The sequence below is a fragment of the Myotis brandtii genome, unplaced genomic scaffold (genome assembly GCF_000412655.1).
Source record: "Myotis brandtii unplaced genomic scaffold, ASM41265v1 scaffold920, whole genome shotgun sequence".
Classification (NCBI taxonomy): Eukaryota; Metazoa; Chordata; class Mammalia; order Chiroptera; family Vespertilionidae; genus Myotis; species Myotis brandtii.
This window is the reverse complement of record NW_005371792.1, coordinates 81,295-101,482: the sequence shown is the minus strand read 5'-3', so window position 1 is coordinate 101,482 and position 20,188 is coordinate 81,295. Positions and strand designations below refer to the sequence as shown.

The window sequence follows — 20,188 nt, the reverse complement described above, 5'->3', positions numbered from 1 at the left end:
AAGGCAGGAGCTGCCCCCTGATGGTCAGTGCTCCCACAGGGGGAGCGCTGCTCAGCCAGAAGCTCTGAGCTGGGCTCATGGCTGGTGCAGGAGCCTCTCCCACCTCTGTGGCTGTGCTAAGCTGGCAGTCGAACACCCCTCGAGGGCTCCCAGGCTGCGAGAGGGTGCAGGCCGGGCTGAGGGGCCCCCCCCACCCCCACCCAGTGCACGAATCTTGTGCACCGGGCCTCTAGTATATAGATAATGAATGGTCCCGTCGGGGGCGTTCATCTATTTTAATAACTGTGATAGATTGGAAACTACTAGCTTAAGGCACTTTCTCCTTATTTTTATCTCAGGTGTTGGTAAAACTCAGCTAAAAAGTTATGAGTGAGCTTTTAAAAAATATTCCCCACTATAGAATCCCAGCTACCATTCATAACAGAGTCATCCTCTTCTTCCTTATTCTTATTAGACTTTTCCAAGAGGAGGCTGACTATTACTGAATGTCAAAAGCAGCTTGTAGAAGGAGAAATTGTGTGGTAGGGGGGTAAAAAAAAAACAACCCTGCACAAATATTTTTTCTTCATAACTGGAAATGGAAGAGGGAAAGCGAACAATGAATAAAAAACCAAACCAATAAATGTGATGTACAAGTATTCCTAGAGAGTGATTCATATTTTGGCAAGCTGTGTTCTTCGTAGCTTAGATTCTGTCTGGATGCTTCCATTGAAGATGCAGCCGGCCTATAGAGGAGTGTAAATCCGGGCTGACTTAAAGTTCTTCTCTTGAAGGTCTCTTCCCCTGGCACTGGCAGATGGATGTGCTATCATCTGGCTGAGGAACAAGTTCCATTCCATCACGTAATTCGGGTTTGCTGGACTGGCGCTCAGCATAATTCTGAATTGTGGTTTTAAAGGCAACAAAAAGATTAGTCCACACTTCATTCCCCTTATTCCTTCCCAATCATGCTGTCACTTCTAGTGGCTGCAAACCAAAGGTCTGATGTTACATTTTTCACTTTAGTTATTGTAGGTCCTAGTGTGATATCTCATAATCTAACAAGGAACCCTAATCCACAATTTTATGTGTAGGTAGGAAGCCTCTACAACAAGGATGTTAAGCCAAGTGTTCTGGAAACAACAGCACCAGTTAGCATGTATCCTCCGCGCATCAGTGAGTAATTACCTTTACTGAATATTCAAATCAGATGGTAAGCATCTCAAAGTAAAGTTGGTGCTCTCACCTATCTCTCCTTTAGGCCTGTCGTCATGCACTCTAGGTATGCTAAATGGTGACAGGCCTGTGAAATGTCCCTCCCCTTTGGCCACTGACAAATATTCCTAAAAACTGGATATTTCAGTTCAGTGGTTTCAAGTACATTGAGCTGGACACTCCTTGTCCAGGGCCAAACCCAACAAAATACTGACATGAACACATGAGCCTAATTAATGTTGTAGGGAGGGAAACGCCTACCAGCCCAGCAGAGGGAACAGAGCTCATCTAAGGGAAAGGTTGTTTCTGGTAAACGGTGTAATTCATCATTTAAATTTTTCTGTGAGAGGTTGGTATCAACAAGCATCTGAGGAAACTTATTTTTTTTTCTGCTCACAGGAAAAATAAGTTTAGGTTAAAAACAAGAACATATGTTCTTATTTTTTTTTCTCCCTGGCTAGATTTTAATGAGTAAAGATAGTTACACAAGAACTAATCCTTGGATTCCCAATAAACATTTGTACAGTACTTCATTATTTAGCTCTAAGGTGTTAGTACTATTATTAGTATTTTTCATTTGTTTGTTTTATGTAGGAAGCTAAATATTTGCTTTCTATCCTATACTATGATAGCAAAAGTAGGACTTGTAAATAGCAGGAAGAACAAAGAGGTGGGCATTTTGAGTGGGAAGAGATGTTACTGACCTCTACTCTAATTTTCTAGATGATGAATTCCTTAAGGCATTTAGTAAAAAAGAAAAAAGAAAGAAAGAAAAAAGGCACTGGCAAGATAGTAGGAGCTTTTCATCTATTTTTGTAAGGCTGTCAGCATTGTTTTTGTAATACAAAATGGAGATAAAATATGTTGGCTACCAGGAGACTTAGTACTCTTCCTCCTTTAGGCTGGTCCTTGGCTTAACCAGAGTCCACAAGCTCAATCTCAGTAGCACCCCCAGAAGCGAGGCATTCAGGCCAAGCATGACCCTGCAGGATGGATACTCTGCACTGACCTGCAGTACTCTGTAATAGTAGCAGTAAATCCTGTGTGGCTGTAGCAAGTCCCTGGCAGTCAACTGCCCTTCTTTGGCAATCCTCTTGGCTTCTTCGTCATTTTCCTGAAAGGTTGAAAAAGAACAATGAATGAAAATGACTCCTGTGAGCCACAGACAAAGCTAAAAGTGAGTGTGAGCGAGGACAGATGTGGGGTTGGATATGCACTGCACGGGAGAGATGGATCATGATGAAAATATCACCTAAGAACAAGGCTATGGAAGTGGACAAAGGGCTCTCCTAGACATCTCTGTTACCTGGAAATGATCATGCATGTTTGTACCCTATTCCACAGGCCCACTAACAGCCCCCGCTCCCCAAAGTGCAACAACCCACATGCAGCTTCTATTGTGACTACCTTGGTACTTTCCTAGGCACCCAGGAAGTTTAGGGCTCCTCATCTGTTCCCCCATTCTAGCCTTCTCTGTTTGATATTAAAGTACAAGCTAGAATAGAATGAGTCAGTTTTCATGTTATAACATCTCTTAAAAGCGCCATTTAAATATGCAATCAGAGTCCCAAATTTCTTATAAAATGTTACCAATGAAAGACTATATTGCTGTTGCAATAAAAATTTAGTCACCAGTACCCACCGGCTGTCCCTTTAGTTGCAGGAATAGTCAGCATTCCTAATTATATTTTGGGAAAATAGCTAATATTCTACCATGCTGCCCACAGGAAAAGCCATTTGCAAGTTATTCTGACTCGTTATAAAGGGTCACAATAATTATTCTGCCTCAGGCACCTAGTGATTTCCCTAACCAAATACTGCTTCTTAGAAACAGTAAAGTCTTATAATAAAAGGGTAAATTTTTATAGTTTCATAATAAAACACAATCACTTTTTAATACTTTTCTTTTGAAAAAGAATTCTTATTTTATGGGAGACTTGTGATTCTTGGATATTGTATATCATGCCTTCATTATGAACTTGGGCCTTTTTCTAACAGGGGAAAAAAGAGCACCATGTTGACTTAAATGTTTTCTTGGGCATAAAGCACTGTAACCTGGTCTTTTCTATCTGTAACTTGCATTTGGAGTATTTTCACTTGTGTGTGTATATGCACAAATAGTGGTTCCATGAGAACGATATATACATTCTATAAAACACTGGACTTCAAATATAAAAATCCTCAAAAATGTTGACAGAGGGCATATCAAGTGATAATGATATTGGTTCTTCAGCTACTTCAAGAGAATAAAAACTTCAGAAAATATTTCTTTTGACTAAATTATGTCAAATTAAATTGTGTCATGAAGGAATTCCTGGAACTAATTCTGGTGAATTTGTTATTGCCTAAAGAAACTAAAATTCAGAAAGTGTACCTTGGCCCATTTCACTTTCTCTAGTAAATCAGCAAGGTTCCTTTTAATTGGCACGTAATGTTTCCAGGGCTGTAGTGCCATGTAAAAGTGTTCATAATACGGGGAGTCCTGCTTCAGAACCAGACTGTCCCCCAGCATGAGGTACGGGTATCTGTAAGCAGCCACGGTCCCATCCACATTCACTTGATACTTGTACTAAAAGGTTAAAACAAACATAAACAAACATTTTAACATTTGCTTCACTTAGGCTTCTCATCAACACTGTAATACTACACATCAAGGAATTAATTTCCACTTCCTAACTTTATTTTTTAGCAGGTTTATATTTTATTTTGTAACTCGTATTTTCTCTGTATTAAAATCATAAACACCATATTAGCAGGTCAATTTTAAGAAACACAATGCAGCCCAGCCGACATGGCTCAGTGGTTGAGCATCGACCTATGAAATAGGAGGTCACGGTTTGATTCCCCGTCAGGGCACATGCCTGGGTTGTGGGCTCGATCCCCAGTGGGGGGCATGCGGGAGGAAGACAACTGATGAAGTTTCTCTCTCATCATTGATGTTTCTATCGCTCTCCCTTCCTCTCAGAAATCAATAAAAATATACTTTTCTTAAAAAAGAAATACAATGCATTTAAAGATAAAATTTTAAATAATTTTAGGTACTAGGAATACCTATTTCAACTATAATGGAGAATTCATATTTCTGTAACAACGTAGGAAAACGATTCTCAAAGGTTTTATATTTACTAAACTGAATATTGATAACCATTTAAAATTTTACTTATACATTTTTTTATTTCTTATACCCATGAAAAAGGAAGGCAATAACCTAGCTGGTGTGGCTCAGTGGTTGACATTGATCCAGGAACTAAGAGCTCACTTGTTAGATTCCCAGTTAGGGCACATGCCCGGGTTGTGGGCTCAATCCCTTAGTAGGGGGCATGCAGGATGCAGCCGATTGATGAAGTTTCAACAAACTATGTAACTAAGTAACACTCACACATCTTTAATCCTTAGCTTGCTCAGAATTATGAGCACAGCACTTCTGAATACATGGAAGAAGTTTGCTAACATGCTGTTATGTGTATCTATATACATATACATATACATATACATATACACACAGGTATACACGGTTGAGCATTGACCCAGGAACAGAGAGGTCACCAGTTCCATTCCCGGTCAGGGCACATGCCCAGGTTGTGGGCTCAATTAGTAGGGGGTGTGCAAGAGGCAGCTGATAATCCATGATTCTCTCTCATTCATTGATGTTTCTATCTCCATCTCCCTCTCCCTTCCTCTCTGACATGAATAAAAAATATATTTTTAAGTGAGAAAACTAATATTCAGAGAAATTTATAAACCTCTATTCTCTGAATCCAAATACCTTGTTCTCATAATTATACGACACCGAGATGAACAGGATATACTCAGAAATTTAGTAATTGAATTTTTCTTAAATAATCGATACTAAGGAGTTTAATAGCCAGTCAGGTTTTGTCACACTGTTCACATCTCTGTCTCCTCTGAACTCAGGACAACGCCCTGAGGAGCGAGGCAGCAGCACCTGTGTTCACAGGGCAGAGGCAGTAAGACATGAAGGCCCCACAGTTAACGGCAGAGGCAGGACTTAACCTCAACTCTAGCTCCTATGTTACTAATATGAACTTTATACTCTTTCCATTTACAAAGGTATTTGAGACCATTTATGTAGAAGACATTTATATATCCAGTTTACTGAAAAAACACACAACAAAAACAACAACAAAGAAATGCACCCAAACTCCAGGTTAAGCCTCGTGCTATATTTTGAGTATTAAGTGAAGTTCTGAGTTGTTTGGCAGACATACAACAGGAAACCAGGAGTTTTGTAATTCCCAGGCCTGCTAAGAAAGTGTGTGCCAGCTCACAAGACAGGAGAAATTGGCCCAAGCCCAGCTATTTCCAAATTTATCACTTCAGACCCACCCAGGAAGAATTAAATGCATACCTTAAAGAAATCAAAGAAACCTATCAATTTAGCTTTTCCAAGCTCTTTTTCTTTCTCTTGGAAAAAGAAATACCCCGTGATTCCCGCATCTAGGAGCTGTGGGTTTTCCTTGGCCAGCTGCACCAGCTGGAGCCGCTCCTCTCGGCTATCCCTACCTCTGAAGAAAGCTTTCTCTGTCTTATTGATCCAGGAAGGCCCTAGAAGGTCGAGACCATAAAAAAAAAAAATTTAAAACTTTTATGTGGTAAATGTAATCATCTTTAATCTAACATTGTCATCTACGAGGTTAAAGCTCTTTTATCATCACTATGTCTTCTAAAGCAGGGGTGGGGAACCTTTTTTCTGCCAAGGGCCATTTCGCTATTATAACATCATTTGCAGGCCATACAAAATTATCAGCTTAAAAATGAGCCTGCTATGTTTGGTCAAACATTTAATTAACTCACCCCTAATGCCTTGGCAGGGCCAGACCAAATGATTTTGTGGGCCTTATACCACCCTCTAGCTGGACGTTCCCCACCCCTGTTCTAAAGGAAATGCTATTTTCAAACATTATGGGATTAGAATGCTCTAATTTCATTTCTTTGTCTGCTAGGGAGAGCTCACTCAAATGTTAGAGTTTCTGCTGTGCAACATTAGAAAATATGCAAAATATTACTGGACCAAGTTCAAAGCAAAGAGAGATTCATCGACTTGGCCTGTTCACCAAGGCATTAGCTTCTTCCATTTTTGTTTTTGTTTTTGTTAATCCTTACTTGAGGATATTTTTTCCATTGATTTTTTAGAGAGAGTGGAAGGGAGGTAAGGAGAGGGAGAGAAAGAGAGAGAGAGAGAGAGAGAGAGAGAGAGAGAGAGAGAGAGAAACACTGATTTGAGAGAGACAGATCGATTGGTTGCCTCCCACACTCGCCCTAACTGGGGCTGGGAATCAGACCTGCAACCTAGGTAAGTGCCCTTGACTGGGAATCAAACCCAAGACCCTTTGGCATGCAGGCTAATGCTCTAACTACTGAGTAACACCGAACAGGGCACTTCTTCCATCTTCTGTGCTTCATAGTACAAAATGAGCCAGCTTTTGTCTGTAGACAAGGTGACCAGAACAAAATATGTAACTAAGTAACACCCACGCATCTTTAATCCTTAGGTTGCTCAGAATTATGAGCACAGCACTTCTGAATACATGGAAGACTTTTGCTAATATGCTGTTATGTTTATCTATATACATATACTAGTACATATACATATACTAGTACATATACATATACACAGGTATACATATACACAGGTATACATATATTTATATTCTCTTTCCTAGTAGGGAAATATTATGGAAGAATTAATTTAAATATATTTCTATTATTCTAAAGAGAGGTCATTAGTTAACATTTGTCAGTGTTCTAAGGGATAAATCATGAGACACAGAAATTGGAGAGCATCAAACTCATTACTATGTTAGCACACTTTTCAGAAATTCACTGTTATCAAATAAAAAGTAGGTCAGTTTTCCTTTCACATCATCTTTAGATAGTTTACAAGGAGTCTCTGGTCTTGTCTATTAAATCAGTCCACCAATCCACAGTAAACAGAAAGAGGCTATAAAGAGAAGGCAGGCTTTCTTCTACTCAGGGAGTTCAGTGTAATGAAAACGTGAGTTGTGCCATAAACCTAAGGCCATTAAAAATGGGAAAGGAATTCAGGTTTTAAAGAATCAAGAGAAGCAGAAAGAGGAAAGGGGAAAATTTCTTAGATACAGTGTTGGAGGTAATAATATCCAAATGATACTGCTATCATATTCTCATATATATCATTTTATACTTTTCAAAATTATCTCTCACTTCATCTAGCAATATAAAAACATTGGTGTCAGAATTCAGTGACAATTTTACCAAATATATATGTTCAAATAGTAGTTATAAGTGACCAACTCAAAAGAGACTCAGCTCTGAGAGGTGTGCACATCACTAGCCCTGCTCATGTATCTTTAATTTTTGGATTAGAAGAATCCTAAAGAAACCTCTTTGGCATATAGGGTGCTGTTTCTCTTTTTCCTTGGTTAGAAAATAAGAAAAATGGTTATTTAAATATATATACATATACCCTCCTTGACTAAACATCCCCTTCACCTTTTTTTATATCTAAGTTTTTTCTTAGAACTTGAATTTACCTGTATTTCCCTGAATAGAGAGGAGATCATTTGTAACACCCCTCATTGCTTCAAGCGTGGAGTGAGTGATGTCATACGTCGGAAGGATAATATCTCGTGAATCCAGAGAGCCACACCATGAAATGATAGGTAAAGGGCCAGGCGTTTCGTTGACTTTTCGATGTTCCAAAGGCCAATCTCCAAGATTAATATAAAATTCTAAATCTGGGAGAAGGACCTAAATAAACAAAAATATAAACATCAGTGCTGAGAAGACCTCAGTGTTTGGTACTAAATGTTTTAGTTCTTTGGCTTTCTTAAATATTTCTGATAAAATGGAACATCTGAAAATAGCAGCAAAGGAGAAAAGAATGCCTCAGTCATCAGTGGTATCAGAGAATCAAGGATGAGGACAATAAACAGTCAATTCACTTAATCAAAAGTCAGCTATCTCTGTTCATGGGTGACATTTTAAATTGGTCAGTAGTGTAGAAGTTGAAATTGTACGCATGGGTATGAATGAGTGGCTTTCTTTCTGGCAGCTGCCTAAGTGAGAATCTACAAAGTTAGACTCAAGCCCTTGTTTTCCTTCTCTATCAAACCTCTTTATCGCTTCTACCTTTGATTCTGGAATCTGCTACTCCACCTCCGCGTCCGCGGTCAATGCCTTAGTTTAGGTCTTTCTCATCTCTTGCCTAGATTGTTGCAATAGCTCACTTCCTAGGTGTTCTGGTGCTAGACTCTCTCCACTCTAATATGTTTTCCACATTGCTGCCCACATTCCTAAAACCAAAGTTAATGTTACTACCAGACTTAACAGAATCTTAAGCCTTTAGGACAAGGTCTAAACTCTCTGGCTAGAACTCAAGGTCCTATTATTACCTTTGAGCCTCATCTTCTATCTGCTTATGTGCCAGTAAACTTTAGGCCACTCTCTGAAAATGCCACCCACTTTGATATGTAATTCTCTTCGGCCGGAATGTTCTTCTTCTACTTATTCATTTGACACTTTCCGTTCTCATCCAGACCTAATGTTACCTCCACTATGACTCCCCCTCCCAGGCATTTTAACCTGGTACCTATTTTTCTCTCATGCCTATCATGTTGTGGTACAATTGTTTGTTTGTATTCACATCCCACCCTCACTTCCAAAACACAAAAACAAATCCCATGAGAACGAGGAGCTCTAAGACCAGAGGTGAGACTCATTTCTCTTAGATTTCACCCCAGTCACTGGGCAAAGAACCTGGAACAAAACGGAAGGTCAAGGGATGTGACTATTCACCCTATTGCTTTTTTCATATCTCTATATATAAAAGGCTAAGCGACCGCCCGACCAGTAGCTATGACGCACAATGACCACCAGGGGGCAGACACTCAATGCAGGAGCTTCCAAGCTGCGGTGACTTACGTTCTCGAGTGATGCACTCCAGAACCAGAGAGGAGGGAGCCCAATTCTGGGATATGTCACCCGAGAAACGCCCTCTAGCAATCCGGGACCCCTTGGGGGATGTCGGAGAGCTGGTTTCAGCCCGATCCCCACAAACCTGGCTGTGGGACCTTATGTGCCAGAGGGACCCCATGCTCACTCTGTAGACACCCTTCAAGCCTCGGCACCCCACTAGGTGAGGCCAGCTTGGGAGGAACCACGGGAGGTTGACTCCAGGGCGTGTCCAGCCTGTCTTGCCCAATCCCGTCCCACTGGCCACCTTCTAATTAATTTCCTTTCAATGTGCACGAATCCATGCACAGGGACACTAGTAATGTATAAGCTCATTGTTAATAAACCCCAGATCAGGAGTCCTCACCACAGAGCAGAGTTTCTCAATGTCAGCACTATGGACATTTAGTTGTGGGTAATTACTTGCTGTGGTGCTGTCCTGTGCATTGTAGGATGTTTAGCAGCACCCCTAGCCTCTACCCACCAGATGCTAGTCGCAACCCTCCCGTGGTGGCAACAAAAAATGTCTCTAGACATTGTCAAATGTTCTGTGAGGGCAAAATTATTCCTAGTTAAGAACCACCTGAATACAAGATAGGGGAATATAGGGCAGGGTGGCTGGTGGCAGCCCAGGAAGGAAGCACCACCTTTAGGATCAGGTGCCCATATGTTCATATTGTGGACTGGTGGGGAGAGGGGAGGCAACTGCTAGTCAAAATCAGAAATGATTGCAGCCACACATTCAGTGTCCTTGGGAAATTATACAACTCATATCAAGAAAGTTGGCTTTCGGTTTAGAAAACTACCTCGATGGTCTTTCTGGATGAGAAACGTGAAATTGCCCATCTTCACCCCTTACTCTACATCAGTGGTTCTCAACCTGTGGGTCGCGACCCCTTTGGGGGTCAAACAACCCTTTCACAGGGGTCGCCTGAGACCATCGGAAAACACATATATAATTACATATTGTTTTTTGTGATTAATCACTATGCTTTAATTATGTTCAATTTGTAACAATGAAAATACATCCCGCATATCAGATATTTACATGACGATTCATAACAGTAGCAAAATTACAGTTATGAAGTAGCAATGAAAATAATTTTATGGTTGGGGGTCACCACAACATGAGGAACTGTATTAAAGGGTCTCGGCATTAGGAAGGTTGAGAACCACTGCTCTACATGGTCAGGGAAATAGAACAAAAATCGCTTTGAATTACTCTGCTTAAGAGTTTTACAAATGGGAAAAGAAGGGCTAAATAGAGGATTTGGAGTGGGAGGTGGATGACTGAAAGTACAGGGATACCTATTTTTAAAGGCTTTTGTTTATTTATTGATTGATTTATTTTACTATGTATGGGTACAAAATAACCTTTCTCGGCTACTCCACCCTTCGACAAAATGTGCCATACCCAGTATCTTTCAGAGGTGTTTAGGGTACAGCAAGGAAGCTGTGTTCTAAATTCAAGTCATTCTGAGGTGACAAGAAGAAAACTGCTGCAGAAAGTAAAATCTGAACGGAAGGAATTTGCAGCAGGAACGGAGAACTTCTGACAGTGGCCTTTAGGCTACAAATGTCTGAGAGTTCACAGAAACCTTGGGAGTACCCTGTGCCCTACTTATTTGGGATGGAGGGTGAAGCCACTTCCTGTAAATATTAAAGGAAAGGGAGAGCCATAGACATGGAGAACGTACAGACACGCGAGAGGTGGACACCTCACGTGCACATTTCCAAGCTGGAATCCAGTTCTATCCTTTGCCATTATTCTCCTGAGCATTTAAATGTTACAACTAAGTACTTAAATGATACTGTTTTTAAAAAATCAATGAACTCATTCTCATACCTTTCTGGCCAGTGATAGCAAGATCTCATCTGAGAACATTTTGAAGTCTGTGTATTTCCCTAAAGGTCTCCGGTAGATGTGGTTATTGAGAATCGTGTAATGAACAATGGCACCCCTCTCTTCCCCGAACCGTTTTGGAACTTCATTTAGCATCTGCTGGAGATTAATGCTGGGAAAAGAAGCAAAATCTTTGGCAATCTGTGGTTCTTTGGTTGGACAAGACAGAGTTTCCTGCCAAGCTTGGGGATCCTCTTCTGGACACTCGCAGTACTCGTGGTAGATGGGTCCTGGGGAAGGCAAAGCACACAGTTCATTAGCCAGCGCAAGGCAAGCAGTGTTTCTGCCCCTGTTGTGAACGTGGGATGACTTCTTGGTGAATTCTAAGATTATCAGGAAAAATCTGCCCTAAACATGTCAGTGGTGAAAGTAGTTATGTCAGAGTCCTGTGCTCCTATTTTCTGTCTCCCTTTTGCAATCCCCTAGACCCCTGGTGGGCAAACTGCGGCTCGCGAGCCACATGTGGCTCTTTGGCCCCTTGAGTGTGGCTCTTCCACAAAATTCCACATGCGGGCGCATACGTACAGTGTGATTGAAACTTCGTGGCCCATGTGCAGAAGTCGGTATTTTGTGGAAGAGCCACACTCAAGGGGCCAAAGAACCGCATGTGGCTCGCGAGCCGCAGTTTGCCGACCACTGCTAGACAACCTAGTATAGCACATGATCTCTCCCAATATACTCTGGGCCAATTAGCTGATAAATTCCCAGTGAGTTATAAATGGTTGATGAAGTTAACACAACTTACCTTATGCGAAGAATGAAGAGTATTGGAAATGGAACTACCTAGCTAAATATGTAATATTTTTTAAATTATTATCACTTATATCTCTTTAAGTTATTTAGTTTTTCTTTCCTTTAAAATTTCAAGTTAAATTGAGCTTTACTTTGTTCCATATGACTTCAAGGTCATCATAACTCATTCTGAAAGGCATGAAATATAAACATGAGGCTGGTTCTAAATTATGTAATAATCACTTACCTTTCAAAATATAGGGAGACTGGGCAACATGTTCATCACCATAAAGGACCTCTATCTTCAGCCCTTCATTGACAGATTCATACATCCTATACCTGATCAAAAATGTTCCATCGTTCCTGTCCAAAGGTTTTGGGACATGAATCCGGACTAACTCTTTAGGTGAAAGAGATTTGATTACTACTTTAAATTGTGCTTGACCTGAAAGAAAAAAATATATAAATAACTCCACTACTTTACAGTCGCTTTGTTGTAACAATTAGTGGATAGCTGTCTCTACACAGGAATTTCTTATTTTTCTACTATTAATGGTAAAATAAATCATTTTAGTTTGAAAGACCCTTGAGGCCAGAAACTATTCTGGTTTATGTCTTCAAATCAGGGACCTGACTCAACATTGATTCATTAGTCATTCACATAAAGATTTATTGCATGAACAAAATTACTTCATAAAAAAGCAAGGAAAAGGTGAACTTTTTGCCTATTTGATCTTTTCTCTTTTGGGTAGGTAAAAGCCCAGGTAGTTAAAAATCTGTGAATCATAAAATAACAGAACTCGAAGGCAATCCAACTTTTCCTTTTAAGACATACACAAGCTTTCTTTGTAAAGCATTATAATATCAAATAACCCTCATTTCTGAGGATGCTTCCTTTTGCTAACCCAAATTTCAAGCTGTACGTCTAAGCCCATTTCTTTAAGTAGAGAGATTTTCAGAGAGTTACACGACCATGCACAAATACACACATGTGCGTGTGCACACACACACACACACACACACACACACACACACACATGCTCATACACCTTTGTAACTACTAGAGTGTACTTCTCTAAGCTCGATTTCTCAGGTTGAAATGAAACAGTTACACAAGGATGATCTAATACCTCTTATAACTCCAAGACTCCATGGGTTTTCTGTTTGAGGGTAAATAATACCCACTTAGAAACCCCCTTCTCTTTTGGCGGGAGATAGCTGATTTAGGCTTTGACATAAAGAGGCTGTGATTAACGTTACTGTGGCCCAGGTATGGACGTTGAGACCTTTTTCTTCAGAGAGGGCAGAGGGTGTATTTGCCTTCAGTGCAGATCTGATCCTCAGAAGCTTGAAGAATCAAGATCTGCCCTGACTGGTTTGCTCAGTGGTTAGGGCACTGGCCTGTGGACTGAAAGGCTGTGGGTTCAATTCCAGGTCAAGGGCATGTACTTCCATTGCAGGTTCAATCCCCCGAGTAGGAAAACAACCAATAGATGTGTGTCTCTCATGTCAATGTTCCTCTCTCTCCCCCTCCTCTCTTTCCCTTTCACTCTCTCTAAACCAATGGGAAAAAAATCCTCAGGTGAGGATTAAAAAAAATAAATAAATAAAGATCAATTAGTGTCCTAACCACAGTTAATCATATTTAAAAAGTGGTGAATCCTCTGAAATCCACAGCCTAACAAACAATAAGTCGTGACCAAAGTATTCTTTCATCTCCTATCCCTCACTGTGAAATTAAGCATATTTAATACAGGGGTGGGAAGAAGTAGGTTTACAGTTGTTCATAACAAATAATACAATAATAAATAAATAAATAATAAAAAATAAATTATATGTTTCACATACTCCCCACTGCAAACCAACTTTTGCCCACCCTTGTATATATTTTTCGAATTACTGAAAAAGTTTGTATCTCCTCTTTTTAGTTTCTAAATGTAGCGAGTGACTTTTCTATTTTCTTTTGGTCTTCACCAGTTTTATTTTTTTTTTCTTGTGGGTCAGGAGACATGTTTCTCAGTCTCTTCAATTTAGTAACAGTAATGTTGTATCTGACATCTTGCTATTAAATAATTAAGTACCAAGCACATACATTTTTAGGTATTTGAAATAAATGTGACAAAATGATGACGGACATCTGCCAGAAGAAATGACCTATAATAGATAAATATAGGGGGTGTTTGTAAAAGAAAGGTAATAAGATAATGTGAAATTCTTTAAAATGTTGGCCGGTTAGCTGAAATGCTTAATGAAACACATAAGCTTTTGATTTGTGTTATTTTCCACTGAGTTCCAGAAAGGCAAGAAGACTGAAAACCAGGAAGGCAGAGCCTGGGGACCAGAGAGCCATTTCCATGATTCCCTCCCAGACTAGAAACAGGACAGAAGTGTTCTTGTCTCCTGACCAGATAGTCCTGCTCTCCATAAATTTATGATTTTAATAAACAAAACAAATAGAAGACAAGCACAGTAATGACTGTGTGATTTTTTTGGCTACTTTCGTAGGAATCCTTCATGCCTGTGTCATTGTTGGCATGAAATTAATGTTAGATTCAATGCAAAATAATAATGACCAAATAGAAATAAGCAATTCCAACCTCATAAAAGAGAAAATGAGAAGAATGTAATTGCAAATTGCTTCAAAAGGACCGAATGTGGATTCTCATTTGCCCTGCGGCTAATGTAATGGAACAGAACTGAAGCTCAGCTTGAGTTTTTCTACTCCACAAATTCAAAAGCTAATAAATTGAGAATGCAGTGACTGTGTAGACAAAAAGAGGTTGCCAGTATCAAAGTCTTACATCATTAGAATCAGAAATTCTGAAGACTTTTGATTTGGAAAGTAATAAAAAAACATTAAAAGAAATTCACCTAACCAGTCCTTGAGCTTGAGGTTTTCACATGCATTGTCTACCTTATTTATTTTCTTTTAAAAAAATTTTTTTTAAATTTATCTCAGAGAGGAAGGAAGAGGGAGAGAGAGAGAGAAACATCAATGATGAGAGAGAATCATTGATTGGCTGCCTCCTGCATGCCCCCTACTGGGGATCGAGCCTGCAACCCCGGCATGTGCCCTTGATCAAAATCGAACCCAGGACCCTTCAGTGTTCCTGTATATGCCGACAGCTCCTTCCTTCAGTCCGCAGGCCAACGCTCTAGTCACTGAGCCAAACCGGCTAGGGCTACCTTATTTATTTTCTACAAGAACTTGTTAGGTAGGTATTGTCACCGTCATTTTACAGACCAGGAAACCAAGGCTCCCTGGAAGAAGTTACGTAACTCTCCCAAGGTCACACGCATAGGAGTAACTGAGCCAACGTTTGAACACAGCTCGGATCCTTCTTCTTTCAAAGCCCATCCTGAATCCACCTGGTCACACCATGTAATGTGAGCATACGGGTTCCCGGAACTCAAAGTTGGAGGAATAACCTCTGGCATTCCTGGTTGAATGGAGCTATCGCCAACACCCAACCCCGTTGTTCAGGAAGTTTATTAAGGGTCTCAGCAGCTGCAAGAAAAGTGTTGAGCCACATGACCAAGGGAACAGAGTCCCAGAAGGCCAACTGGTTTTGCCTTGAGGCTGCATGGAATCCTCCAAAAGCTTCTGGCTGCCTGCAGAACACGCAGGGCAATTATATTATGGTGATTTGGTTAAAGGGAAAGCGCACTGAACTAGGTATTTCACAGCTGGCTCTGTTTAGTAGCTGTGGGGCCATGGGCAAGGCATTTTAGCTTCACTGATCCTCGGTTTCTTATATGTAAAGTGAAAAGACTATCCTTCCTGTATAACAAGACAATTTAGGAGAACCAATTAAATAAAGCAAGTTTAAAAAGTAAAGTGCTAAAAGGAGACCTATATAATACTCTTTGTAATACTTTAAGCAATAAAAAAAAAAGTAAAGTGCTACACAACTAGGAGGTAAGACTATTTTATAGTGATGTCATCCCTGATGAAGACAGGAGAGGACTGAGTAGAAAATGAATACAGTTGACCTTTGAACTACCTGAGCTTGAACGGTCTGAGTCCACGTATACACGGATTTTTTTTCAATAACTACACAATTGGCCCCCCATTTCCCTAGGTTTCACCTCTGTGATTCAAACAACCACAGACTGAAAACAGTATTTTTGATCCGTGGTTGGGAATTCATGGATGTGGAGGGCTAACTGTATGCATTGTTTTATGCCATTTTACATAAGGAATTCAAGCACCTGTGAAATTTGATATCCGTGAGTGTCCTGGAACCAATCCCCTGTGCCATGGAAAAGCACTATAGTTAAGTTTTGGGGTAGTCAAAAGTTATACGTGGATTTTCGATAGCACTGGGCGTCAGCACCCCTAACTCCCACCTTGTTCAAGGGTCAAGTGCACTTGTATCCTACCATCTTGCATATTCTAACCACCATCCCTCTACCCCTTCTTTCTTTTCTTCTACAATATTTACTGAGAATCTCTGCCAGGCATTGTGCTAGATGCTTGGAATATAAAAATACCAATAGGTTCTGCCTACATTCATAATAGAAGGAAATACTCAGTTTAAGTCAGAGGTTAGTGAGATAAAGATATAGATAGGTCCTTTTCCCCATCCAAGGTCATAGACCCCGTAATTTCTGTCTGGGGACTCCAGTTTCAGATCTCCAGATTTAGACCACTCAAGTTCACAACATGTTTGCTATTTCTGTACTTGAAGATATGCCACATAACTATGGTATTCAGACACTATTAAGTGAGAGTGATAACTACAGTAATAAGGGAATCTAGGTAAGTCATGTAAGACAATCTAGAGCTTGTGGAAATATTGCCTCTTTTCCAATTAGTTCTGGGAGAAGAAAAAATTTCAGATCTTACAAATGAATGACGGTGGCAGGAGATGTGAGAAACTGGTGGGTTTGTTTTTCAGACTATAGGACAGCCTTTTGAATGGAAGGTAGGAATAAGTGGCAGGAAAGGAAACAAGTGGAGTCTAAGGGAATGAAAGTGAGGTTGTCTGAAAAAACTTGGTGAAAGTCTTTTTTTCTTTATTCGTAAAACTTTTTCCTAACTATAAATACAATATAACCATTTGGGGGGAAAATTTTCTTGGGAATTTCCTTACTCTCTTGCTATAACCACTGATGACACTAATGAGTGAGGTACAGGTTAATTTACTGATTACAAAATTAGAATGAAACTACATAGTTTCTTTCCTGTTCATTCCAGCCTTAACCAAATATAAGCATCCTATATAATAAAAGGCTAATATGCAAATAGACCGAACAGCAGAACAACCGGAACAACCGAACCGGTCGCTATGACGTGTGCGGACCACCAGGGGGCATACGTGGAACATGGTGGGCGTCGGCTGCGGCGGGATGGTGGAGCAGGTGAGCGGGGGTGCCAGACCAAGGCAGAGCACCGGTCACTGCCATTGGGGCGAGCCTCTGGTGGTTACTGAAAATTCTTTGCTCCCATGCACCACGGTCCCGCCTGGCACTTGCACCTGCTGCCGGTACTAGCTCTGCTCGCACCCGCTTCTGGCGCCGGCCCCGCTCGCACCTGCAGCTGGTTCCAGAGCTGCCACTTGCACCAGCTGCCAGTGCCTGGTGCCGGTCCCGATCGCTCGGAGCCATAAGCGGGTGCAAGCGGCGGCTGCTGGCCCTGATTGCCCCTGAGGGCTTCTTCACCTCCCCCTGCTCCTGAGGGGTGATCAGGACAGCAGCCGCTGCTCGCACCTGCTGCTGGTGCTGGCCCCAATTGCTCAGCAGTGGTGGCAGCGGGGCTGCACGCAGACAGGGGACTGGGAGCTGCCCCCTGGTAGTCAGTGTGCTCCCACAGGGGGAGCACTGCTCAGCCAGAAGCTGGGCTCATGGCTGGCGAGTGCAGCGGCGGTGGCGGCAGCCTCTCCTGCCTCCAGGAAATCCCCCGAGGGCTGAAGCCACCCCCCCCCCACAAGTGCATAAATTTTGTGCACTGGGCCCCTAGTCTTTTAATAAGTTACTTCAAATTTTTTAAAAATTGTGAAAAAAAAGTAACATAAATTTGACCATCTTAATTATTTTAAAAAAATTTTTTTTGGTTAATCCTCACCTGAGGATATTTTTCCCATTGATTTTTAGAGAGAATGTAAGGGAGGGAGGGAGTGGGAGAAAGAGAGAGAACCATCAATGTGAGAGAGACACATTCATTGGTTGCCTCTAGTACAGTGATGGCAAACCTTTTGAGCTCGGCGTGTCAGCATTTTGAAAAACCCTAACTTAACTCTGGTGCCGTGTCACATATAGAAATTTTTTGATATTTGCAACCATAGTAAAACAAAGACTTATATTTTTGATATTTATTTTATATATTTAAATGCCATTTAACAAAGAAAAATCAACCAAAAAAATGAGTTCGCGTGTCATAGGTTTGCCATCACTGCTCTAGTAGATGCCCTGACTAGGGCCAGGGATCAAACCTGCAACGATATGTGCCGCCCTTAACCAGGAATTGAACCTGAGACCCCTTCTGGTGTGGGCTGATGCTCTAACCCTTGAGCACACCAGCCAGGGTTTAACCAATTTGTTAATCCTCATTGGAGTGTATGTTTATTGATTTTAGAGAGAGAGAAAATAGGGGGGAGGGGAGAGAGAAACATCAGTTGGTTTCTCCTGTACTCGCCCTGACTCGGGGGTCGAACTGGCAATCTAGGTATGTGCCCTGACCGGGAATCAAACCCACAACCTTTTGGTGTACCTAAGGATGCTCCAACCAACTGAGCTACCAAGCCAGCGTAACCATTTAAGTGTATAGTTCAGTAGCATTAAATATATGCACATTGTTGTGCAACAAATCTCAAGACCTTTTTCAAACTGAAACTCTATAGCAATTCAACAATTTCCCATTTCCCTCTTCCAATAGCCCTTTGGCAAAACATTACTTTTAATGGCTGTCAAATATCCCATCACATGCATGTACCATACTTTATTTAGCAATTACCTTATAGTTGGCTACTTAAACTTACAATAATAATAATAATAATAATAATAATAAAATAAACTTACTATAATAAACAATTATAATGCTGCAAGAATATCCTTGTATATAAAAATCTTTTATTATATTCTGATCATTATCTCAGGACAGATACCTAGGAACCAGACCACCAGATTAAAGGCCAAAGGCATTTTTTGTAAGTGACATTTACAAATGACATTTTCTAACTGTTGAAAATCATTTTTTTTTTTGGTACACTAAATTTGTAAATGTTTAAGAATTGCTACATTTGGACAATTACTTTCCAGAAATGCTTGACCAATTTGGGCTCCATTAGCAGAGGATGAAGGTCACTGAGTAACTCATTGCTCCCTTAACAGCTTTGAGTTTTACTACTTTTAAAAAACTGTCAATATTTTTAGAAGAAGAAATGGAATTTTATTTGAATTTACAGCTCTTTCATTAATAGTAGGATCAGCAGTATTTCATTTTGGATCATGTAATTTTTCTTTTTTTATGTAGAAATTAATTTTTTTTAGTTTTCCACCTTCTTTTCTTTCCACCACCTTATAGCATAATAACATTAATTTTAGAAAATGAAGAAACTATAAGGAAGAAAATTACACCGTATAGTGAAAGACTTTGAATCTGGGTTTAAGAATATTGTCTTCTGATTTTTAGGCCCATGGGAAGTCTTTCTAAAACTAAAATAAGTAGTCATCGTTTTCCACTGGCAGGGGAAGGAGAGGCACTGGGTAATTCTGATTGATTCTTTGTTGATCAAACAGGGTGCCAGTTGGCTGAACATAAATGAGACACAAATTAGCAAATCCTGACTGGTCACCACTTGAAACCAGCAGGACTAGTTGTAATAAGTTGCAAAGGTACATGGGAAGGAGAACGTGGGAGGACAGCTGGGCACAGGGATTCAGGGCAAGATCCTCCCTCGGGAGAGGGAACACCTCATGAGTTCTTCTGAGTTTCTCTAACTCCTGCCATCTGCTTTCAAGAACTCAGAACTGTAGGAAAGCCAAAATCTAGCAAGCAAAACTGCCTTCTTCCTGCCTGCTGATCTGACAGTCATTCCCTTAGTGTAGGAGTTAACTGTCTCTCACCCCATCGGGCCCCAGCAGTGTAAGCCCAGCGATTCGTGGGCTTGATGACTCAATACTTGAAGGCGCTCCCTACCGAGCCGAAGCAGTTGGGACTCATCAGAGGTGGAAAGGCGGTCTCCGGGCGTGTGACTAATGTACCTTCCTTCATGAACACCTCGGGCGCCGCGCACTCGGAACGTCAGTCCCAGCGCGTTAATGGAGGAAGGGCCCTCAGGGTTCATTCATTCATTCATTCATTCAACTGCGACCTTCCCCCTTTGTGTACCGAGGCGGAGGGAAACCGCTGTGACCAGACCGAGGAAGGGCGACGCGCCAGGGGAGGGGCGCCGGGCAGGCGGC

The 20,188-nt window shown here is 40.9% G+C and overlaps 1 protein-coding gene across 1 annotated transcript; it reads right to left on the bottom strand.

The window, feature by feature from the left end:
• Positions 1–619: 619 nt before the first annotated feature.
• KDELC2 (KDEL (Lys-Asp-Glu-Leu) containing 2) lies at positions 620–20,070 on the bottom strand. The gene is made up of 8 exons (XM_014532885.1): positions 19,923–20,070; positions 12,030–12,227; positions 10,994–11,280; positions 7,728–7,944; positions 5,564–5,760; positions 3,569–3,763; positions 2,204–2,308; positions 620–879 (listed from the first exon to the last, which is right to left on the bottom strand). The coding sequence occupies exons 1-8, from the start codon at positions 20,068–20,070 to the stop codon at positions 754–756; spliced, it is 1,473 nt and encodes a 490-aa protein (XP_014388371.1). The 3' UTR covers positions 620–753.
• Between the last annotated feature and the right edge of the window lie 118 nt (positions 20,071–20,188).